General features: G+C 41.1%; 1 protein-coding gene across 1 annotated transcript in view; it reads right to left on the bottom strand.

Annotated features, from left to right (window-relative positions):
• Positions 1–1,721: 1,721 nt before the first annotated feature.
• ntrk1 (neurotrophic tyrosine kinase, receptor, type 1) overlaps positions 1,722–21,855 on the bottom strand; it is a gene marked incomplete at both ends in the record, with an annotated part of 33,541 nt that continues 13,407 nt past the window's right edge. The window contains 11 exons of the mRNA XM_083762169.1: positions 1,722–1,907; positions 4,318–4,476; positions 4,824–5,064; positions 7,671–7,843; positions 8,252–8,382; positions 8,953–9,108; positions 10,380–10,482; positions 10,603–10,661; positions 10,777–10,794; positions 13,330–13,662; positions 21,700–21,838. Of these exons, the coding sequence (XP_083618295.1) occupies positions 1,722–1,907; positions 4,318–4,476; positions 4,824–5,064; positions 7,671–7,843; positions 8,252–8,382; positions 8,953–9,108; positions 10,380–10,482; positions 10,603–10,661; positions 10,777–10,794; positions 13,330–13,662; positions 21,700–21,838 (1,698 nt within the window). The remainder of the gene's footprint in view (positions 1,908–4,317; positions 4,477–4,823; positions 5,065–7,670; positions 7,844–8,251; positions 8,383–8,952; positions 9,109–10,379; positions 10,483–10,602; positions 10,662–10,776; positions 10,795–13,329; positions 13,663–21,699; positions 21,839–21,855) is intronic.

The following is a 21,855-nucleotide window of genomic DNA, read 5'->3' as shown; positions in this document are numbered from 1 at the left end:
CATGTTTCAATAAGTAGCTGTAAACTGCTCCTTGACGAAGAATTCAAGATGTCACTATAGACATGTTGCTTTTCATTGTAAGTTAATTAATTTTGTTTTAAAAACAAGATTCACAATTAGTTTGAATCTCCGTGTATTAGTTTGCAGTGCACTATACTGTACTGTATATCCCCCCACCAACTTGTCTTTATTAGAATGCTAAACAATACTTTGATACTGAACGTTCGTGCTTAAGGTCTTTATAATTGCTGCTGCATGTTAAACATAAGGTACAAAAGCCACACAGTACTATGAATCTGTTTCTTGCAGTCAGGCCACATGTCAAAACCAATGTTCTTTGCAAGTATTTAGTTTAAATGGAATAGTATTTGACAGGGAAACTACCAGCAGCTTCTGATAGAATCTTTTTTTTTTTCTTTTCTTTTTTCTGAAAAATATTATGACACATGAGATTTGATACATTATAATAGAAACAAACTATTTTTGTTAAGTCACCAAAATAAAAAAATAAAAATGGCAATTTTAGAATTGTTTAACTTTAAGTGTTAATGAATATACAGTCACGTTTATCTAACTTCAACCGCTAGTACTCATTTCAAATTACCACCTGCTGTGCGGAAACCTTTTAAAAAGGTTTCTGGCCAACACTCGAGTGCCCTTTTATAATCATTGTTCCATTTTATAATTATACCAGTCACATCATATAAGTGTTTATCTACTTTTTAGTCGTATAAAATGTAGTATACAGACTTGACCAAGTCTCCCCTTCACAACACCCCATCAATTAAATTTACACTAGGTTGCATAACCTTGCCGTCCATTGGAAATAGCAGATCCACAAGCTCGCAACACGTGGCAATGTGACACGTTGTGAGCTTGTAGATTCTATTTCCAGTGCACAACACCGGTACACAACAAAGTGTAGATTAGGCTTTACTCAACCCTCTTCCATGCACGACCCTCCATGAACTAAACTGTATATCAGATACACTATGAAACAGTGTGGTAAACATTTGACAGGTCTAAAAGCCACCTTTTTTCATTTGTAACACAAGAGTGTAGTGATTTGGGTCAGCTTTAAGTTGTTATGAGAGTTTCTCATCCAGTCATTCAAGAATCATGGCTGGGGAAAATAGAAATAAAAACTGGGAAGTATTAATCAATACATTTTGTATTAATCATTCAACACGCATCAATCCACGATGCTCTTCACTATCAAATCCTCAGTGTTAATTTGAACATAGAAGACTGTATATAAAGTATAAAAATGGCCCTGGGTCCATTTTGAAAAACTAAAAGCACTGAGGGTCCTATTTTGCGTGTATTTAAGTACCAGGTCTTATATTATGAATCAACATAAAACCTGGAGGCGTGGCCAATGCTGTTTGGCCACTCAGAATAGCGGCACAGCATTGGCCATTAGATGTAGTACTTAAGGTGCAAAATAGGGCCCTGAGTAAAAATGCACCGGGTCCATTTGGGTTAAATTAACACTGAGAATTTTACTGTGTTTTCGTTGGTCCTCTTAACATACCAGGGAAATCCAAAGTTCCAAACTTGCATAATAAAGCTTGAGATAGAAACAAAGTAGTAAGTTTGAAATCTCATTATACCAATCGCACTCCTCCCAGCGATCAGCCATGATTCCACTGTCCCAGCTCATTCCCCTTTCCCCCCAGCCACTGATCCCAACACCTTGGATCTCTGTCAGGCAGCCTCTCCTAACCCAGGATGTCCAGGTAGACTGGAGGGTTCTTGACTAAGGTCAGCAGGCGGCTGTGGATTTCTTTGATGACCAGCCTCTGTTGGGGCTCTCTCTGCCAGCAGCCCTGCATTAAGACGTGGATGTCCTTTGGGCACGTGCGTGGTCTCTCCAGCTCTCTGCCCTGCGTGATGCACTCAATGGCCTGTCAGTGTAACATTTACAGAGCCAGAGAGAGTGTAGGGAGATGCACAAAGGAGGGGAACAGAATGAATGATAGAGAGAACAGGTGTTTGGATACATCAGGTAGAATTTAAACATAAAAGTAATGAGTTTTTATCCCCGCTAGGCTAACAGCCCGGTTCTAACGATCCCAAACAACATATCTAAAAAACTAAAGGCTGGATTGCCTTGGAATTGTTGTGCACCTTCATGCTCCCCAGACGATGGCCCCTACAGATTGTAGTGACTCCATTAGGCCAAAACTTCCACTCAAGATACGGTATCTCAAAATCGATTGGGCAGGTTGCCATGAAACTCTAAGCACATTTATACTTGGGTTTGTGACCCTGTGGCTTTTCATCTTTTCGCGTTTTTCAGATTTTTAACGGCGCTTCTCCATCGGTTTTCCAAAAAACGCGTGCAACCACCTTTACTGTACTATTTACATTATAATTTTACTAACTTGTAGCTGCACATTAACAATATTTTTTAAGATTGTATTACCGGTATATAAGATAGCCTTTATTGATAGGACATAGTGGAGATAGACAGGAAACAGGGAGAGAGAGACTGGGAATGACATGCAGCAAAGGTCGTCGGGGATCGGGACTCGAACTCGGCACCTTTTGTGGTATTTAAAAAAACACAACCTTTTTACATTTGTAATGTAAAATGTTGTGGTTTCTTTCTACTATCAAATTGGTTTTTAAATGTTTACATGGTCATGTTTCACCTTTGTTCTCTGGACTGGTTGATAGACTTCCGAGCTCTGGTAGAGCAACTACACGAGCCTCCACAAGTGGTAACTGTATTGTTCCCAGGTGTAACAACTGATTCGGACAGTCTGCTTCTCAGTAAAGGGGGCAAACCATTGGAAATCCTTGCCTATGATACTAAAACTAGAGACGGATGGTAATGTGTTCTAAAGAGGACTATGGTTGAAATCAAATCAACTGTCCTCACATGTATATTTTCTGACTGGTTACTTGAGTGATTATGTTTACTTTTGTTTTGTAGGTTAATGTAATGGGTATATATTTTTTTTTACTGTATTTTTAGAAAAGTCTCCTAATAATTTGGAACCCAGTCAAGGAACCCAGAAGGTCCTAGACCCCACTTTGAGAACCACTGTCCTAGATTTGTACACTGGTATGGTATCGGATTGGTAGTCTGTATCGACCGATATGCAAGTTGTGGGTATCGGTATCGGAAGGAGAAAATGGAATCGGTACATCTCTACTGGTAACCTGGAAGAATCACTGTTAGAATGATTGATTGAGTCCACACGCCCCTCACCACTTAGTAAATAAATCACTGTCAAGGACATGTGTTTGAGAGAGAGGGAGAGAGGGAGAGAGAGAGAGAGAGGGAGAGAGAGAGGGAGAGAGAGAGAGAGAGAGAGGGAGAGAGAGAGGGAGAGAGAGAGGGAGAGGGAGAGGGAGAGGGAGAGAGAGAGAGAGAGAGAGAGAGAGAGAGAGAGAGAGAGGGGGGGGGGGAGAGAGGGGGGGAGAGGGGGAGAGAAAGAGGGAGGGTTCACTCTTTATCCTCAGCTCTCAATTTAAAGGGGTGACTCAACCTCCTCATTATTGTTAACCCTGACTAATCCAATGAAAAGTAGAGACCTGTCAGCACAGAGCCACATCGTGCCAGAGCAGTTATTCAATCAGCCTCATAGCCAAACAAAGACGAATAACAATAACAACCTCCTAAAATGGCTGCCAATCACTACATGCCAAGATGGAGAGTTTTCGGATGATTTATCCATGCCATAGCTTATTAGGCGACATGATAATTATCCCTGTTCCTTCATTGGCTGGGATGGATTATTTTAACAAGATTAAAGTTTATTGGCCCTGGGCAAAGATGAGATCCAATGAGATTAGAATTGAGTGGATGGGAAAAGCGATCTACCCTCCACTTGAAAGGAGAGAGGGTTCTACGCTATAATGGCACAGTTGCGGTCACAACAGAGTCCCACTTCTAGCTTCCCAAGCTCAAAGGGTCGGACTGGACTGCCCTTAATTACTACAAACGTATTGATTGGTGTTGAAGAGAGTATAAGGCTCTTAAAGACCCACATATAGTATATACATGTCCAAATGTCCTTCCTGACTTGGCAAGATGGCGTGCCGTGAAAGCAGACAAATGCCCATGTATTTAGCTTAGTGTACATGCACTGTGCAATACTGTGGTATTCTAGGGATTGGAAATGACCCCTGCAACACAACATCTACTGTACTTGTGCTGTACTGTCATGTGGAATTGCACTACCTGATTCCTATCATGCATACAATTCAGACGAGGGTGGTTTACGAGCATTACTAGGACAGAGAACAAAGTGAGATTGTTTTCTTTGTTGTTGCACTTGCATGGCCATCTCCATGCCAACCTACCTCACTATTGGACAGCTGATACCAGGGCTGTTTGCCGTAGGTAAATATCTCCCACAGGACCACGCCGAAGCTCCAGATGTCACTCTCTGTGGTGAACTTCCTGTACATGATGCTCTCTGGAGGCATCCAGCGAATGGGCAGCATTGTGCGCCCACCCACCTGGAGTAGAAACATATGGCCACACATCAACAATTAGGCCTACTCAACAGTGTTTTATCGCCGATTTATCGTGAGTTAAATGTTTGGAACTTTCTCACACTGTTGTGCCCAGGTTAAATGAATCAGCCAACTAATGAATTCTGGTCTGTTCAGGCAGGTTCAATTTTCAAAATGTATTTTCATTTAGCAGCTCAACTAGTGAGAGAGTGGGCATGGCAATGTTGGTCACTTCAACCCACTTTTGTTTGTAGACTCGTGTTAATCAATTTCTTGTTTTTGACCATGGCAAGAGTAAACATTAAAATCACAGTTCTTGAGTGCATTTAGAACTTTTCTCACCACCTTACCCTGTAGTAATCTGTGCTGTAGATATCTCGGGACATGCCAAAGTCGCCAATCTTGACCACCATGCCGTCGCCCACCAGGCAGTTGCGTGTTGCAAGGTCTCGGTGGACAAAGTGTAGGGACGCCAGGTAGACCATGCCTGAGGCGATTTGGGCAGCAATTTGCAGCATCTGGGGTAAAGTGAGCTGGCCAAGCGGGGGCATTTTAACTTCCTCCAGTATGCGGGCATCGGGACCATGGGCCCTAAAGGTGTGGAGAGGGGATGAAGGCATTTGAGTTAAGAGATGGCCGATGCACACCTCAAAGGTTGGTGACTGGTGCTTAGGTCAGCCAGGAAGGTCCAAAGGCTTCAGAAAAGCATCTATGATATCAAATCAAAGAAAAAGGTCCTCTCTGGAACTGGAAAGATGCATTTATTAAAATCTGCAAGTTTCAGACGGTGTGCTGGACCCTTTTTCTTTAATTTGAGATCATGGATCCCTTTCTGAACAATTAGGGCTGTATTTTGCAGGTCTTATTACATAAGACCTGGAGGCGTGATCAATGCCATTTGGCTATTCTGAGTGGCCAAAGAGCATTAACCACGCCTCCAGGTCTTAAGTTAAGTAATAAGACCTGGTACTTAAGACACGCAAAATACAGCCCTAATTGTTCAGAAAGGGATCCATGATCTCAAATTAAAGAAAAAGGGTCCAGCACACCGTCTGAAACTTGCAGATTTTAATAAATGCATCTTTCCAGTTCCAGAGAGGACCTTTTTTCTTTGATTTGATATCATAGATTGTGGTGGAAATATGTGTAAGATTCATGAAATGAATTACTGCATCTACATGATGAAGTTATAATTGGTTCATCAATGTGTAGTAACTATGGCAACGTTACATGACCTAATATACAATGACTTCAGCAGGCAATCTGCAGATTGCACATTTTAGAAAATATGAGATCTTAAAAGCATTACCGTCCACAGCATATAATAAAGCCATTTAACGATGTTGGTTAATATGAAGCACAAGGCTTGTAACCGGCCTTGAATTGATTTGCAATAATGCAATTCGGTAATGTGCTATGGCAATTCTCCATTCCTTGAATGTTCTACAGTTGTCCTTGTACATCATAAACACCCACTCTCACTTAAAACTCAATGAACAAATGACCACTGATATATCACCATCTATTCTAATATTCCGCCTCTCACTTTGTCCTCTGCTATCCCCCCTCTTGCAAAGGAAGTTGTCCATGCAATCACTATTAGTTTAAAAGGCAGGTGGTAGGGTAGGAAAAGCAGCTGCATTGTGGAGCCATGAGACACAACACCCATGCTGTCTGCTGGAAATGCGATTTCCATCCATTGGTGAACATATATCTCAGACAGAGTGTGTGTTTATGTGCATGTGCTTTCATTTACAATCTGTCTCTTGTGGACACCTGGCAGACATGCACCATCTACTCTATGTCTGTTCTAATGGTTTCTCAGAGACATTCCCAGGTGCCAGTGAAATTCAGACTCCCTGCATTACTTCGATCCTTGTTGAAGCAGTTGGCTTTATGTTGTCCACTAATTTCTTAGGACCTATAAGGCATTTGCACATGAAGTGGAGTGCTTTTGGCTTTACATACACAGTAGGGTTGTAACGATATAGGAACTGTATTGAAATATCGATTTTAATTAATTCACAAAATCGAAGTACAGTATATCGATATGTAAACAGCAAATATCGTATCGTTTGACTTTATCGTATCTTTTGAAATGGAGATGATCGGTATCGAATCGTTTTGCAATGTAAATAATTAATTGTATCAATACTAAGTATTTGTGCATTGTATTTAGCATTTTTAAGCAGAAAAAAGAAAAAAATGTGTTTAATTACTTTTCCATTCCATATAGCTACACTTGGTCTATCGATAAATGTGTGTATTCTCTGTGTTCATGTCAAGGCGTGGGTTAGTCTATATGTTTTCGAATACAATGTCCATCTATTTGCCAGAGAATCACTGTGTTTACTTACTTTTCTTATAAGACTTAATGGTTAATTGTCTCTAGTCAATGTAGAATATCCACCACACATGGCAGATTACAGGTTTTAGGACTACATTTGTGACACAGGTATAGAATACCTTATCCATACTACAGACAAAAGCTGATTTACTTGTATAGTTTTCAATTTAATATTTTTAATGACAGAATGCTTTCCAAACATTTGATATTTTTCAAAAAAAATAAAAAAATAGCAGATATACAAGCTTGCGGCACAAAGCGAGTTTGTAGATCTGCTATTTTTGAATAGCCAACCTATAAATGGATAAATTACCGGGACTACTTTTGTGTGGGCCCCCTGCAATCCCCTCAAGGACCCCTGTCTGGTCGGTTTCTTTTGTTGAAACCTTTGAATAAAATGTTGGATACTGGAGCATGGTCAATATAGGATAATCAATGGGATTGGTTTTAACAATCACTTGGTGATGCTGTGCTTTGTGTTTTTGGCAATAATAATGTCCCCTAATGTGTTGTGTTATCATGCAACAGAATTAGAGCTGATTGTGCTGCCTGTACTCTCATTTTGTTGAAAAGAAACATCTAATTCAAAGGCAAGCTGGGGCAGATTGTACACCTTGCTCAAGGACAGAAACATTGATTACCGTCCACATCACACCTGTGACCAACAGGCCTGCCTGTGCAGGATCTGTATAGCTCAATGAACAGAGCATGGTCATAACATGGTCAGAAATGTTGTTAGGCTTGATTCCTACTGGAGCTGCATGTGGAACTGATAAAATATATCCACTTTAGACTGAGAGAGTAACACATACAATTAAATAGTTTTGGTTATGTTATAAATGCCACATACCTAAGGAATCGGTTGAGGTCTCCATGTCTCATATATTCAAACACCATGGCCAGTGGCTCCCCATCTGTGCACACCCCATAGAAACGCACAATGTGCTGGTGTTGCAACACTGTGAGTAGTTCAGCCTCTCTCTGGAAATCCTGCCGTGTGGACTCGTTGGCATCCTTCAGAGTCTGTGCCACAGATATAAACAGTACATTTATATAACTTTTAAGGCACTGATATTCTGAGCTACTTAAGTGAGTGATTGTAACAATAAAACATTTTCTACATAATCGGAATGACAAGAAGCCATCTCCAATGCAAGACACAAAGGAATGAAATGCATGCAGCGAACACAGGAGTGTCACGATTTTGTGGTTGAGGCACTAGAAATACTGGAAATAAAAACGTCTGGGTTTCCAAGGCTACTAGTAGTCAGACAGCTACAGTGCATCCCCATCATATACTTTATAGTACAGTTTATTTGTGTTATTATCAGATAGTGTTATATAAAAGGATTTGTCTTGACCTTGAAGTTCTGCAGAAAATCTCTGCAGCATACAATCCATGTGTGTTGTAAGGAAGACAACATTACTTACCTTGATGGCTACTAGCATCTTGTCACTGTCAGGACTGAGGTTGGCACACTCTGCCAGGTAGACCTTGCCAAATGCTCCTTCACCTAGCTCCCATTTCAGCACAATGTCCCTCCGTTTGATGTTCTGGACACCTATTCATGAATTAAAATTAAGAAGTATTATACTCCTTGCCAATGTTGTGGTGATGACATGTGACAATGAGACAAAACAGCACAAGTGAGACTTCAAGGCAGCAACACATCACTCTTCTATGGGCTATAGACCGTAAGGCTATAGTATGAAGCAATATAGAACTGGGCATAACGGGCAACGGATATGGGATCTCTTAAAGGCAATGGCACATGGACTATGCATAATATAACGGGTAACGGAGGTGTTTTAGGAATTTAGACAGGTAACCAAAATACCAACTGTAGTGGGGGAACACCCCTTCCCCACTGCTAAATCCCTAAACAGAGTTGAGGTGTGTGTGTGTGTGTGTGTGTGTGTGTGTGTGTGTGTGTGTGTGTGTGTGTGTGTGTGTGTGTGTGTGTGTGTGTGTGTGTGTGTGTGTGTGTGCGTGTGCGTGTGCGTGTGCGTGTGGGGGGGGGGGGGGGGGGTGTGGGGGTGTGTGTACGAGCGCGTGCGCCTTGATATATGTATGGATATATTATAGTGGTCATGTCTTAGTTTAAGCCATGCATTACAGCAATTGCACTCACACATGTCTTTGTCCTTGATGATGCCACAGAAGTATTGCGGGTTTTCTACAAAGCTGGATAGACCAGAGTCCTCATCTGAAGAGGGAGGGCTGGCTCCGAAGTTCATGAAGCGTAGAGACACAGCCAGGTCATCCTGAGTTCCCAAAACTGATGAACCTAATGAGGCAAGGAGTGTGTCACAAAGAGCAAAATACTGAGTTCATCAATTCTGTCACAGAAATGATTGTCGTTCATCAACGACATTGCTGTATATTTATTGGTCCCATGACAACAGATGATGATGAGCTCTAATAATCCCATCATCGACAATGCAGCAATCAGGCTAACATTGAACCAAAAAATGACCTAATGGCCATGAACACAGGCCAGAATGGTGGACAACTGTAGTGCGTATTAAAAGCCAAGCAAGTGACCCTAAATTGGAAACCCCACTCAGCAAAGCAAACCACAGAGACCCCCAGAGTCCAACCTGCTAGAAAATGGAACAACAGAAAGCGAGCATGCAGGCGAGCAAAGGTCCAGGAGGGGCTCCACTTAGACAATCAGGCCCACTTAGGCACTTTGTGAGAGGGGTTTGGTGGGAGAGATGGGGGGGGGGGTCCAAGAGAACCTATTGCTCCAAGCTGAGCCTTCATCCATCCATCTTTTTAAATGCCTCCACCAGAGCAGCAGTGGCAATGGCTTAGGGGAGGTGTTTTCTGATGCTGTTCATTTTGCATGCAGTAATTAAGGCACTTTAGCCAGGCACACAGTCAGGGGCTGACTGTGTGCAAAGTTACAGCTTATTGGAAACTCTATAGTAGTTGGCGTTGGCGTCCTGTGCATTATTCTCTGAGCACCTCGGTGCTTGGAGAGGAACCATTACTCATTCAAAATAGACTGGAAAATGCAATTCCATAGACACAAAGTAAAATTTAAATGGTCTCTGGAATTTCTTTCTTGTGCCTATTTGCATTGATTCCTAGAGTTCATAAATCACACCCCTACATCTTGTGACTGATGTGCACACGTCCACATACAATATTAGTACATTGTGAAATATGATTATGCAACCTACAGTACAGTAGGTTGGTCTCAGTCAAGTTACAATGCTGTGATCATACTGTAGATCAATAGTTTCAAGCAAAAGTATAATTTTGTACATTCAAATAGACCCAAACTCAGAAAGTTGGTCTTGCCAGCTTAGGCTATACGTACAGTAGACTGGGATGTGGGACCCCATGGTTTTATAGTAATGCAACATTGGAACTTTGATTGCTGTATTTGTCCACACTATGAAAGCTATATTTCCAGTGCATTACGAGACCTACACTAAACACACTTCATACAGTATAATTCCCCTTTATTGGACATACAGTACAGAATCAGCGCGGATGGTTGCTCTAGGTTGCATGTGAACAGAAATGATGTGTCACGTGTTAACTTACGATGAATGCCAAACTTGGAGTGCTGCCCACACTTGTTAATAACCACAACCATGATGAGGAGGAAGGTGCAGGCAAACACAGCCAGACCCACGGCCACTGACACCTGTTCAGAGAGAATCTGTATCATAAGCATTGAAACAATGATGCTTTAGCAACTGTGTTTGTCCAAACACGATAATGCAATGAAAGCTATATTTCCAATGTGTTATGACTCTAGACCTACCCCAAACACTCGATTCTCAATGTTCTCTGTAACATCCTCATCTGATTTGCTTGTAGGAACTGTTGGAAAAGACATGGTTTGTTAAACACAAATGCCATCAGGCTTGAGAATATACATACAGTAGCTTACAGTGGAAAATGTGGTTTATATATACAGTATGAAAACAAGTCTTACTTGGATCCACGTTAAGGACTAGCATGTGGAGAGAATACAAAAAGAGTGACATTTATAAATAGGAATCGGATACAGTCACTACCTGACTTTATTCACAGTATGGCAGTGTTGTTCTCTCAAAATTATTTTGATTCTTTTAATACAACTGATAAAATAAGATGCATGGATACAGACAACAAATGCCTCACCTAGCCCATTCAAGCCCAATACGCATTTTGGGCTAATTTCACAGATTGTTCACCCCAGAATAGGGATGCTACTGTACTTTTCATGTGGTAAAATGCTGACTGCAGACTGTGAAGGAGTTACAGTGCACTATTGGTTCTCAAAGTGGAGTCTTGGGACCCCCAGGGGTCCTTGAGGGGGTTGCAGGGGTCCCCAGCAAAATTAGTTAATATAGCATCACACATCATTCTAACCACTTTATCTATTTGGCTATTCAAAAATGGCAGATGTACATGCTCGTACAGCTTGTACATCTGCTAAAATACATATCATTTGGGGGTCCATCTATCCTCACTCTTTTTGCCTCAAGAACTATTCAAGTTTGTCTAACTACATTTTTTGCCTGAATGTTTAGAAAAACATTTCTTAACATCTCCTACACCGTAGATCCGACTGCTACCATTTTTTTCTGTGGTGGAACATTATTAGAACAAGCTTATCAAAACCTGCTTTTAATACAGGTGTTGGAAACTGTCAAAGGTCTAGACCCCTCTCAACTTTCAGGTCCATGTTGGCTTAAACCCTCTGTGTTGTTATTTAAAATTCTAAAATCATATTTTGGTCAAGCAGTTGCCTGATTTTAATTGGGTATTTATCCTCCTTTGAACTATGTGGCACTAGCTGGTGCCATTTCGTTCTCTATCTCTCACAATAGTATACGATGCAGCAACCGCTAGAGAAGACCAGACTCAGCAGAAACTGATTCAGACTTGTGAATGTGTCCTAACGGGCACAGGCAGAAACAAGAACATTGATTTTAGTTGGCTGCGATGCAATCACCCAGCAAAGTTTTTGGTAGTGGCAACACGTGCCACCAGTGTAAAACATTCCCAGTAGGCCAAGGATATCCTCCACCCCCAAAACATATGTGACAGGGTTTGACTGAGGGGCTGCCATAGTGCAGCCTCCAGCTTTTCACCAAGGGAGAAAAACAGCATTTTAAAAATAAAATCCAAAATGAGTTAATAACACAGGCAGACTCATCACATGTCAGAGCTGAAATCAACATGTAAATATGAAATAAATCCTTAAACATGTAGCTATGTGTAATGTCCACAGAAATGAACATTTCAGGCCTGTTTTCTCAACTCGCTGTTTCTCTGCAAGACATTACTTACTCTACAAGCCAAACTGAACAACCAATATGTCAATTTGAAGCTATATGATTCCCTGCTTTCATATGACATAAAAAGTGAAAACATTAAATAAAAAGAAAATACAAAAATCCAATGACTTAGTGTTTATGGTACTTTTTTGAGGGGCGCTAGCTCCTATATATACAGGTTTAATGTTTGTTTTTAGTTCAATGTTTGTTTTAAAAATGCCATTGACAATGGAGAGAAATCAATGTTTGTTTTGTCCATAACACAAACATTAAATCCCATTAACAATAAATAGAATTTAATGTTTGTTTTGAAACCGTGGCGTTTGTTTTACATCATCATTACATCATTGTAAGATGATAAGAGTGCCCCTCACTTCACACGGGTGTGATTTTTATTTATTTAAGTAGGTCAGGAGAGGCTTGTCGGTATCAACCGAGAACGCAGGATTCTATCCCAGTTTCAATGTGCTAGCGGCTAGACACCTTGGATCTTGGAGATGGACTGCTGAGGTGGAGTGCAACACCTACAGTACAGTACCATCTCCCAGTATTTAACCGCACAACTTGCCACACCACTCATACACTGTGCAGGCAGTGGCCGGGATTGAACCAATGACCAAGCCCTACTGACTGAGCTACCCACTTACATTTGAGAGTGAAAAAACACCTAGATCACTAAAACACCTAATTTACAAGTTGACCCCTCTCTTTCTCTCTCTCTCTCTCTCTCTCTCTCTCTCTCTATAAATTGTCCATGTGATATAGTCTTACACTTCAGCCATTTTGCCCCCAGCCACTACAGGCATGGCCTCTAGAAATGCCCAGGAAATTAAGTGTATGGTAGGATCAGAAAACGAAGCACCATTTTCCAGAATGGGACAGAGATTGCAATCCTCAGTCGGTATTAGAGCCTTCCTATCAAGTAGATTCACTGTCTGTCTGTTTCCAGTGGGTTTACTTTTCCTTGGGGGGTCCCATGTTTACCAGGAGTGCTCAAACTGCTTTTCAAGTCTCACAGCACTTGCAAAGCTTTGTTTTTCAAATGCATCCTGGAGGAATATACAGCCCATGCCTTTCTGTTAACTGTAGTAAGTAATTAATACAATTCGCATGTAAGTAGGCTACACAGAAACATAGCAATAGCTTTCCACATACTGTAGTGTAAGGGGTACAACACTGGAATAGGATTGCTAATATTCTAACAACATCTCAGTGGAACTCACCTGGAATTATCCCTTCAGGATCGAAGGGGTCAAAGGGGTTATCCATAAAAATCCCTGTGGCAGTGGCCTGGTCTCGTCCAAGCTTGTTTTCTGCGACTAGAGTGTAGTGGCCGTTGTTGAGGTGGGTGGGCTTGTTTAGGAACAGACAGCCATGTTTTTCAGAGCCGTCATCTGAGTCGGGGATAAACTGAGTGTAGGTGTAGCGACCCTCGGTGAGCACCGATCCATTGTAGAGCCAACTGACTGCCGGTTCAGGATTGCCGTCCACAGCAAAGGGGAAACACCAGTGGTGCTGGGGTTCAGCGTCTCGCAGGAAGAGGATTTTGACTGGAACTGTAGGGAGATGTAAGATGGAAAGACTGTTCACCCCCAAAATCATCTATTCACTCTCATGCCATTTGAAACAAAGGTGAAGTTTCTTTGTCAACACAACACACTTCTAGGTTGACGGCAACACTTTTTGGTGTAGGTTTTGGTTGCCATAATTTAACTCTAAATATTCCAAAGATAGTCTGCTCATTGATTTGCATTGCATGGTGATACAGTATAGCACTCAACGGCTTTAACGGTGAAAGTACAATTAATAGGTTAAAGTTTAACCCCCCACCCCAAAAGAGAAGATTTGTGTAAAATATTTAAAGATTATTATACTGTATAAGTATTTGTTAAAATGTCGTTTTAATGTGGACACCAGTTCATTAAGTATGCCTGGTTTGCCTGAGGGGTGGTGATCCAACTGAACTGAAGCCGTACCCAGCTGTTGTTGTATGATAAGGGGGGAGGGGTTAGGGGAGGGGATGATATTGTGATGTCACTATATCTTTTTTTTTTCATTGGCACGTTTGACTGTCAAGGTTTCAGCCTCCAGGAAGAAACCCTAAATACAAAGGGAAGACATCATTGCACATAACCACACCAGGGGGTCTAATGAAGTATTGTCACCCAATAAACACATGAAAATTTTTAAAAATTACAAAAGTCTTGGCACTCCAACTTTAATTGTTTAACACTTTCAAGATTTTTTATTTTTTAATTCAGAAACAACAGCTTGCAGCGTGGTACGAAGTGACGTGCTGTGAACTTGTATAACGCTAAAATCTAAAATGACACTGATGCTTTCCCGCTTGGGGCAATGCCACCCCATGAGATCGACTTTGACGACAAACCTTACCAGACACATTGACTCCCATTCACAAGTTACCCGAGTTAATTGATAAAGACCTCTTTCCCTCCCAAACACGAGTTACACAAGTTATGTTTTCATTGTTTAATTCGCTGTTTTTTATAACTTTTAAGACATACAAGGTTTTACTCTGACACTCTGTGAAGGAGTTACAGTGCACTATTGGACCATCACACGTTTGGACCACGTGACACTGGCTTCTCAGGGCTTGTGGGTAATCGAGGCGCAAGCAGTGAAACTATTTTGACGATGGTAAGCTGTTAAGCAAGACATTATCAAGGCCATATCACAGCAGACAGTTGGGTGCAGGCCTTCACTTCAGTAATCATTCTTTCGTACAGCAGTGGTATTCTTTAGCTCAATATAAAGTCTAAGAAAAAGGAGGGAAGGTCAATGGTTCCGAGCCTTTTGCTGATGTTCTGTGGTACACAATGAGGCAAGGTGTTTTACTTAAACTTGATTTCATCCACCATAAAAGTGATCTTGGGTCGACAGTAGACCTAATACTGTACTTTCCAGTATTAGCTGTAGATATAAAAAAGTAAAAGTAGCAGATATGTACAAGCTTGCAGGGTGTCACTTCGTGCCGCTAATGTAGAAGGCGTCACCTGGCAATTAAATACAATAAATGCTCTGCCGTTTTAGCTTCTGCTGTACTCTGTGGCTAATTCCTGTGCTGTCCTGTTCTGTCCTGCTGCAGTTTTTCATTCTCATGATAGCTCTCTACTGCTTGGTTGGATGACTCAGTCCTACAAAATACTGTATAAAACACTGCCTGCCTAGCGATACGGCACTGCATTACACAGTACCCAATTCCTGATGGTCTCTCTCTGTCACATGCATTTCCCGTAATACGTCTTCTTACAACCCACCAAAGTGATGTCACAACATAATTTTAAACTATAAAACTGTAACTACCAAATCCACACATCCTCCACCAAATTATTTGAAAGAAAATGCGGCAATATCTCTGAATTGCACATAGCATCAGAAATTGTGACATGCTTATCTGAAATAAATATCTGAAGATTTATTAGTAACGCAGTGTAGTTATTAGACAATGTTAACAGTTTTTTCATAAGGAAACCATAATAGTTTTTCTGCATTCATCGTCATGTCCATGGTCCATGGACACAGTTAATAAATTAGGCTTCACGAACATGACTCATCTTCGGTTCTTAGAAAGGAGATTCTTGGGAAGAACAATATACAGTATATATATTTTTTTTTATCGATTAAGGGGAAATGATAGGTCCGTTTCCGTTGTATAATTGTTAAACAGTATTGTTAAACGGGTGCTTGAACAAAAAGAAAGTCTGTACACCGTTTTAAAAGCTCCCAAAAACATTATTTACCAGAGCGGGAAAAAACACAACGTTTTGGCCTCTGTAGCGCATAGGACAGGTAGGCTATATATAAAGGTATAAGTGGACAGAAACAAATCAACGATAAGTAATCACACCTGGGGACACAAACAGCCCAAATTTGGGGGATGTGTGTGTAACCAATAGACATCCAATAAACATCCAATAAATTAAAGTTAGTGGACGCTTTTCTAGTTCACTGGTGAATTGTACATCAACATAAATCACTTATGTCAAATTATGCTGTGATGTGCTATCTCCATAGAATTCTAGGAGTATGGAAAATGTGTAGGAACCCTGGTCAGGCTTTGGGATAGAGGTCATGTGATTGGTTGGACAGGGAAGAGGCCATGGTTAAACCTTCCTGGACTATGGTCTCACTTCCACGCAGCCTCCCCATTGTAGGAATCCAGTCAAACACAGACTTCATTACTTTTCTGGCCATAGGGTGCAAATTTCTAATTGTGCTACTGTTATCTACTACAAATACTATTAGCATTGAGTGACTGCAGTTTCTTCCAGCGGTGAAATGTCCCTTTAACTGCTGATATACAGTATATAAGGATTGATTGATTGATTTAATTTTTTATTTCACAGTATGTAGAATGGGTACATTTACTGTTATATTACTGTTATACTGATTATACATTTTTCCTCTGGCTGTCATGAGTGGAGCCATGTTGCACTGGCTGCGGAGTAGAGCTATATTCTGCACATGATACAATGCAATGCAACCTTGAGCAGGGAAAGGTTTACAGCAGTGGTTGTGGTTAACATCTCTTTCCCAAGGCGGGAGCATAACAAAATGTAAAATATTTGTAATTCAGCTTGGTAATTAGTAATTACCATAGAGTAGTAAGCCATTCCCCATCCTCACCCTATGATCCTTTTAAGCTGAATATGCACCTGGACCATATATGGCACAAAGCTGTTGGATAGCACAGGGGCCTATAGGTTCCTTTGGAGTTTCCATGAATCAATGTTCTCCATCTGTACTGTAAACCTGTGCTGACCAGCTATGAATAATGAATCCTGGTCGTCAATGGGGCTCCTGACCACAAGAGCTACCTGGAAGCGCCATTGCATGTGAAACTACAGGAAATGGCTTCCCTTTAGATCGAAGACGGTGCTGAAATGCAGAGACGTTTCACTCTCCAGCAGCCATTCCACAGCTCTTAACCCATGACCCGCCTTGGGAAAGTGCTGTGCTAAGGGGTATAGTGAGGCATCTGTCCGTTTGGATAATCTTCATTGGCAGTTTACTTAGGTCGGTTACAGGGAGTACAACTAAGTGATCACGACATATTATTCTTAACTAATGGTCTTATATTATATTATCTACTTACTGTAGTCGAAGATGTTAAAAGGAATCTTGGATTAATGCTTCACAGAAATGAAATATTACAGAGGAATGCAGATCTTCAGACCTTCTATCTAGGACAGACATGATATGACCGACAGTCCCACACCTGCTCTTAATAATCACACTTGTGTGAAGTGAGGGGCAGGGGCTATATAATAGTGGCAGTGCAGATTTCTATGTATGTATGAACCTACGTATGTGGACCCTTGCGGCTGGTATAATTCCTCCTGATTGGCCAACCCCGACATTAAGTGATTGGCCAAGCTTCGTGTCACCAATTATGTGTCACTTGGAGTGTGCATGTAAAGTTTCATGCTGATCGGGCCATCTGTGTCTTAGAAACAGACACAGATCTGGACTGGGGCAAGAATATAATCTCCACCTCCAGGTTTATGGCTTATTGCCTTGCCAGAGATAAAAAAAATGTTTATTTAACACTTTTTTCTGAAATATGAGCTGTTATTACAAACATAAGTTGCTACAGCTGTGTGTGAAATGCCACAAAACAAAAGTACCGGTACATATTTTATGCATTCTGATGCTGGGCGAAAGCAGTTTTTTCAGGAATTAACCTTTGGTGGCATCAGACCTCTTAGCCCGTATGCAATGCTCATTTTGAGATCTGATGACACAAATCAAAGATGACAAGAAATCGAATGGGACATCCACTCTTGTCTAGCCTTATGGATTTGCGCAGTGGCCTGACCAGAAATAGCTGGATATAGTTCTCTTAACTTCTTAAACTTCCCCACAAGTTGTCAGAGAGATTTGATGAATTTGTTTTCTTAGCCAGTCAAGTTGGCTTTATCAGTACATAGTTCTCTAATTGATGTTTGCAACTTGAAATTATATAAGGTACAGTGAGGGAGTTTTATACATTTGGAGGGGGTGCATACTTAGTTTAGACTAGTCATTGGTTAGACATGGGTTAAGGTTAGGTTTAGGTGTGCTGCCCCGTGGGAGGTTAGGTTTAGGGTGAGGGTTTGAGATAGGTTTTAGTTGTAGGACTAATGACTGGTCTAACCAATGACTAGTCCAAACCACTAAACAACTAAGTACTGCACCCCATTTGGAATGTTTTGTAGCTTATTATTTAATTCCGTTCCGTTGTGTGTGTGCACGGCCCGGGTGCAAACGGTGCTCACGCTGTTTACCTTTCGCCAGAAACTTTCACATGTCAGGAGTGATGCGAGACAAAATCACAAATCACATCCGTTATGACTATGAGGCATTGAAAATCCTACTTTGACTTAAAAGAACGATTTCGCTATACTCGCCAATACAAGAAAGTGGTGAAGAAAGTCTACTTTCCCTAGTGGACGCACTCTGAGCCCCCACCACACGTATAAAGTGCACAAAAAAAAAACCCATTCACAAGATTTAGCTATGCTAAAGCTAAGTTATGAGCTTTTTATCTGTCGTTTCAACTCAATGGTCTAGCCATTATACTAGGTTCTGACCTAGTCTTGTTGATAATACAAGCCTGTACATAGTACTGAAATGGCAATGTGATCTATTTTGGGGTCCTTTTATTTTGAAATGATGAGCATTAGTGTGACAGGCATAATTCCGAAGATTAATATTAATTAATTCACTCTTGTATTAAAGAGTGAAGCCAGAGCAGGCATGTGAATCAATGGTTCAGAAAGCCTGCAGATTCAGTGAGCCCAGTAACCACCCACTACTGTTCAGGGAGGTAATTATGGGTAATTAAAGGACTAGCGGTTAACGAGTGTCCATCTACCAGGGGGGCTGATGTTGATAGATTAACTGTGCTAACGCACTTACTGCCTGCCAATCACTGTGGATGAAGAGGCTTTTCCGGAGTAGGAGGAAAATATCCATTAGCTCAGGCTCAAATCAGATCTTTGTACAGTTATCAGCCCCTTTTTCCTGATGCTCATTATCTGTCCCTTGATGCTCATGCATTTGGATTCTGTTGATTGGCGCCCCTATTCTTTTTTGGCTTTATTTCCCAAAGAGTGTTTGTTATATGATACTGTTTGGGCAATATTTTTCGGTAATGTATCACTAATGCACTCTGTGTTGTTTTGTGTGGGGCCAGTGGGTGCTGTCATTCCTCAGTGTTGAACTGTAAGCTTGCACTAATGGACAGATGTGTGGAAAACAACGGGGCCCCAGGGTCAAGTTGAAACTGTAATCAGAAGTACAATGTACATGAGGTGAAGGAGTTCTTCTGTGCCTGCTTGAGATAAGGATACTTTATTTTTTGCTCTCTTATATTATTTATTATATATTTTTTGTTAATTTCTCTTCTGGACCTACTTGTGGATTACACTGATGTCAGTCTACTTTATGTGGATTATGCGGTCTGACATTTTGCACCCAATCCCATGTACTTGCACTGACGTGTTTTGTTTTTGTTTTTGTAGCACCTTCATTAATTGCATTTTTATAGTGCTCAAAGAGCTTTACGATGTACATTGTGTCGACGTCAGCGTCCTCACTTCCCACATTCACACACCGATGGTGGCAAGCTAGCACCGAACACCTCATTGGAGGCAATGTAGGGTTCAGTGTCTTGCCTACTGACACTTTAACATGTGGACAGGAGGAGCCAGGATTTGAACCACCTACCCACAGATCATTGGACGACTTGCTCTACCTCCTGAGCCACAGCTGCTTAACTAATGTTCATTAGTATATCATGCACAGACTGCACAGTACATGTGCTGCTATGCTTATATGCCTATCTCAGGTACCATGTAAATATGTACATGTAGATATTTTGTTTTTCTTGTTTGATCTCCTTTCCCCCTCCGCCCTCCCTTTCTTTCTTCTATGGAAAATAACAATATGATGACAAAAATGTATTTCACCCACTTCTTTACTTCTTAGTATAAATATAACTGTGACAATAAAGCTGTTTCCGATTCTTAGAAGTCATGAGTGACTGATGTCTGAACTTTCCATTAGAAGCTTGGCGGTAGGGTACGCTTATTTTTAGATGGCCATTCAGGAGAATTCGCCACAGAGTGTTTCCTTTGCTGTGACTGTCCACCCTGCCTGCAAAAGAAAATGGACACAGTGTGCTCTCGCCTTAGCCTCCATTAAGGCTGACAGCTTTCATTTAGCCTGTGCTCTTGCTGTAGTAACAGTGCGTTGCCCCCATGCTTGGCAGGGTATAGACCATGAATACTGTTATTTTGGGGGGCTTCTGGTTCCATTACTTCTTCATCCATATCCAAAATGAATCTCATTTCTCGTTCCTAAGTTTCTTGTCTGTCTGTCTGTCTGTCTATTCATGCGAATGTGCAGTGCCGAATGTGCAGTGCCAGTGAGTGTTTTCTGCGTGGTGAATTAATAGGCTAATTGATAACTGTTCGCGATATTTCCCCCATCTGCATCTGATCATAATTGAACAGTGATTTAAAATGACAGCATCGTAATGGAAACGCTAAGCTAGACAATGTTAGTGATTTCCATAATCTATCTATAAATGCACCAAGTCTCTGTGCGTACAGTAAGTGTCTACGTACGTCTGGACAGATCTCCATATATGGAGCTGACCTGTTCTGACATCACAATGATGTATAGTAAAATTGTCACATTGTGTTACTATTTATCATTAGTCTAGCAAGGCGATGGAAGCAGAATTCCTTATTTAGGTGGACAATTTACACCACACTTTGGGGTGGTTTATTAATCACTCCCGTGTGTGTGTGTGTGTGTGTGTGTGTGTGTGTGTGTGTGTGTGTGTGTGTGTGTGTGTGTGTGTGTGTGTGTGTGTGTGTGTGTGTGTGTGTGTGTGTGTGTGTGTGTGTGTGTGTGTGTGTGTGTGGTTCAGAACCAGTTTTTAGTCCATGAGCCAGACCTCCAAAGTTGGAACGTTAATTATGAATTGAGTGGGCAAAACCATACCTATATTAAGGGATCAATATAAGTAAATTAATATATGATAACCCTTCCACAGTATAGTAGCTTTTTAATATATATATTCTTTTTTGCATATTTTCCTATATGATGCCTAATTTGCGTATTTACTTTTTTAAGATTTGTAATACAATAAATCATTGTCTTTGTGTAAGTGATCAACTGGGGAAGTTTCATGGTGATAACAATTTAATATAGGTATGGTTTTGCACACTCAATTCATAATTAACGTTCCAATTTTGGAGGTCTGGCTCATGGACTAAGAACCAAAAAGAACTGAACCGATTCCCAACCGGTGGAAAAGGGGCCTATGTGTGTCTGTGAACAAAATAACTTGAAAATAGATTAGATAGATAGAATTTTCATGAAACTTGGTTGGTGGAAATTGATCACTGCCCAAGGCGATAATTCACTTTTGGTTTGAAAAGGTCAAAGGTCAAGGTCTCACTCCAGGAAAGATTTCAAAACCACATATTGTTATTAGTTGTAGAAAATGAGCTGTTGGTGCGGGTTTGAACCAGTTTTTTATTGTGGTGGTTCTGTTTTTGTTTTTTGCAGGTACTTACATTCAATGTCCAACTGCACCATCTCCTCCCCAGGCCCAGCTTGGTTCTCAGCCTCACAGGTGAGGTTGTGGAGGTTGTCTTTAGAGGAGACCTCGATCAGATGGAGAACTAGCTCTAAGGTGGAGCCATAAATTCTCTCCTGGAATAGCCCACAGA

Source organism: Protomyctophum parallelum (assembly GCF_964188405.1).
Source record: "Protomyctophum parallelum genome assembly, chromosome: 3".
NCBI classification, from domain to species: Eukaryota; Metazoa; Chordata; class Actinopteri; order Myctophiformes; family Myctophidae; genus Protomyctophum; species Protomyctophum parallelum.
This window is presented reverse-complemented; position numbering and strand designations above follow the sequence as displayed.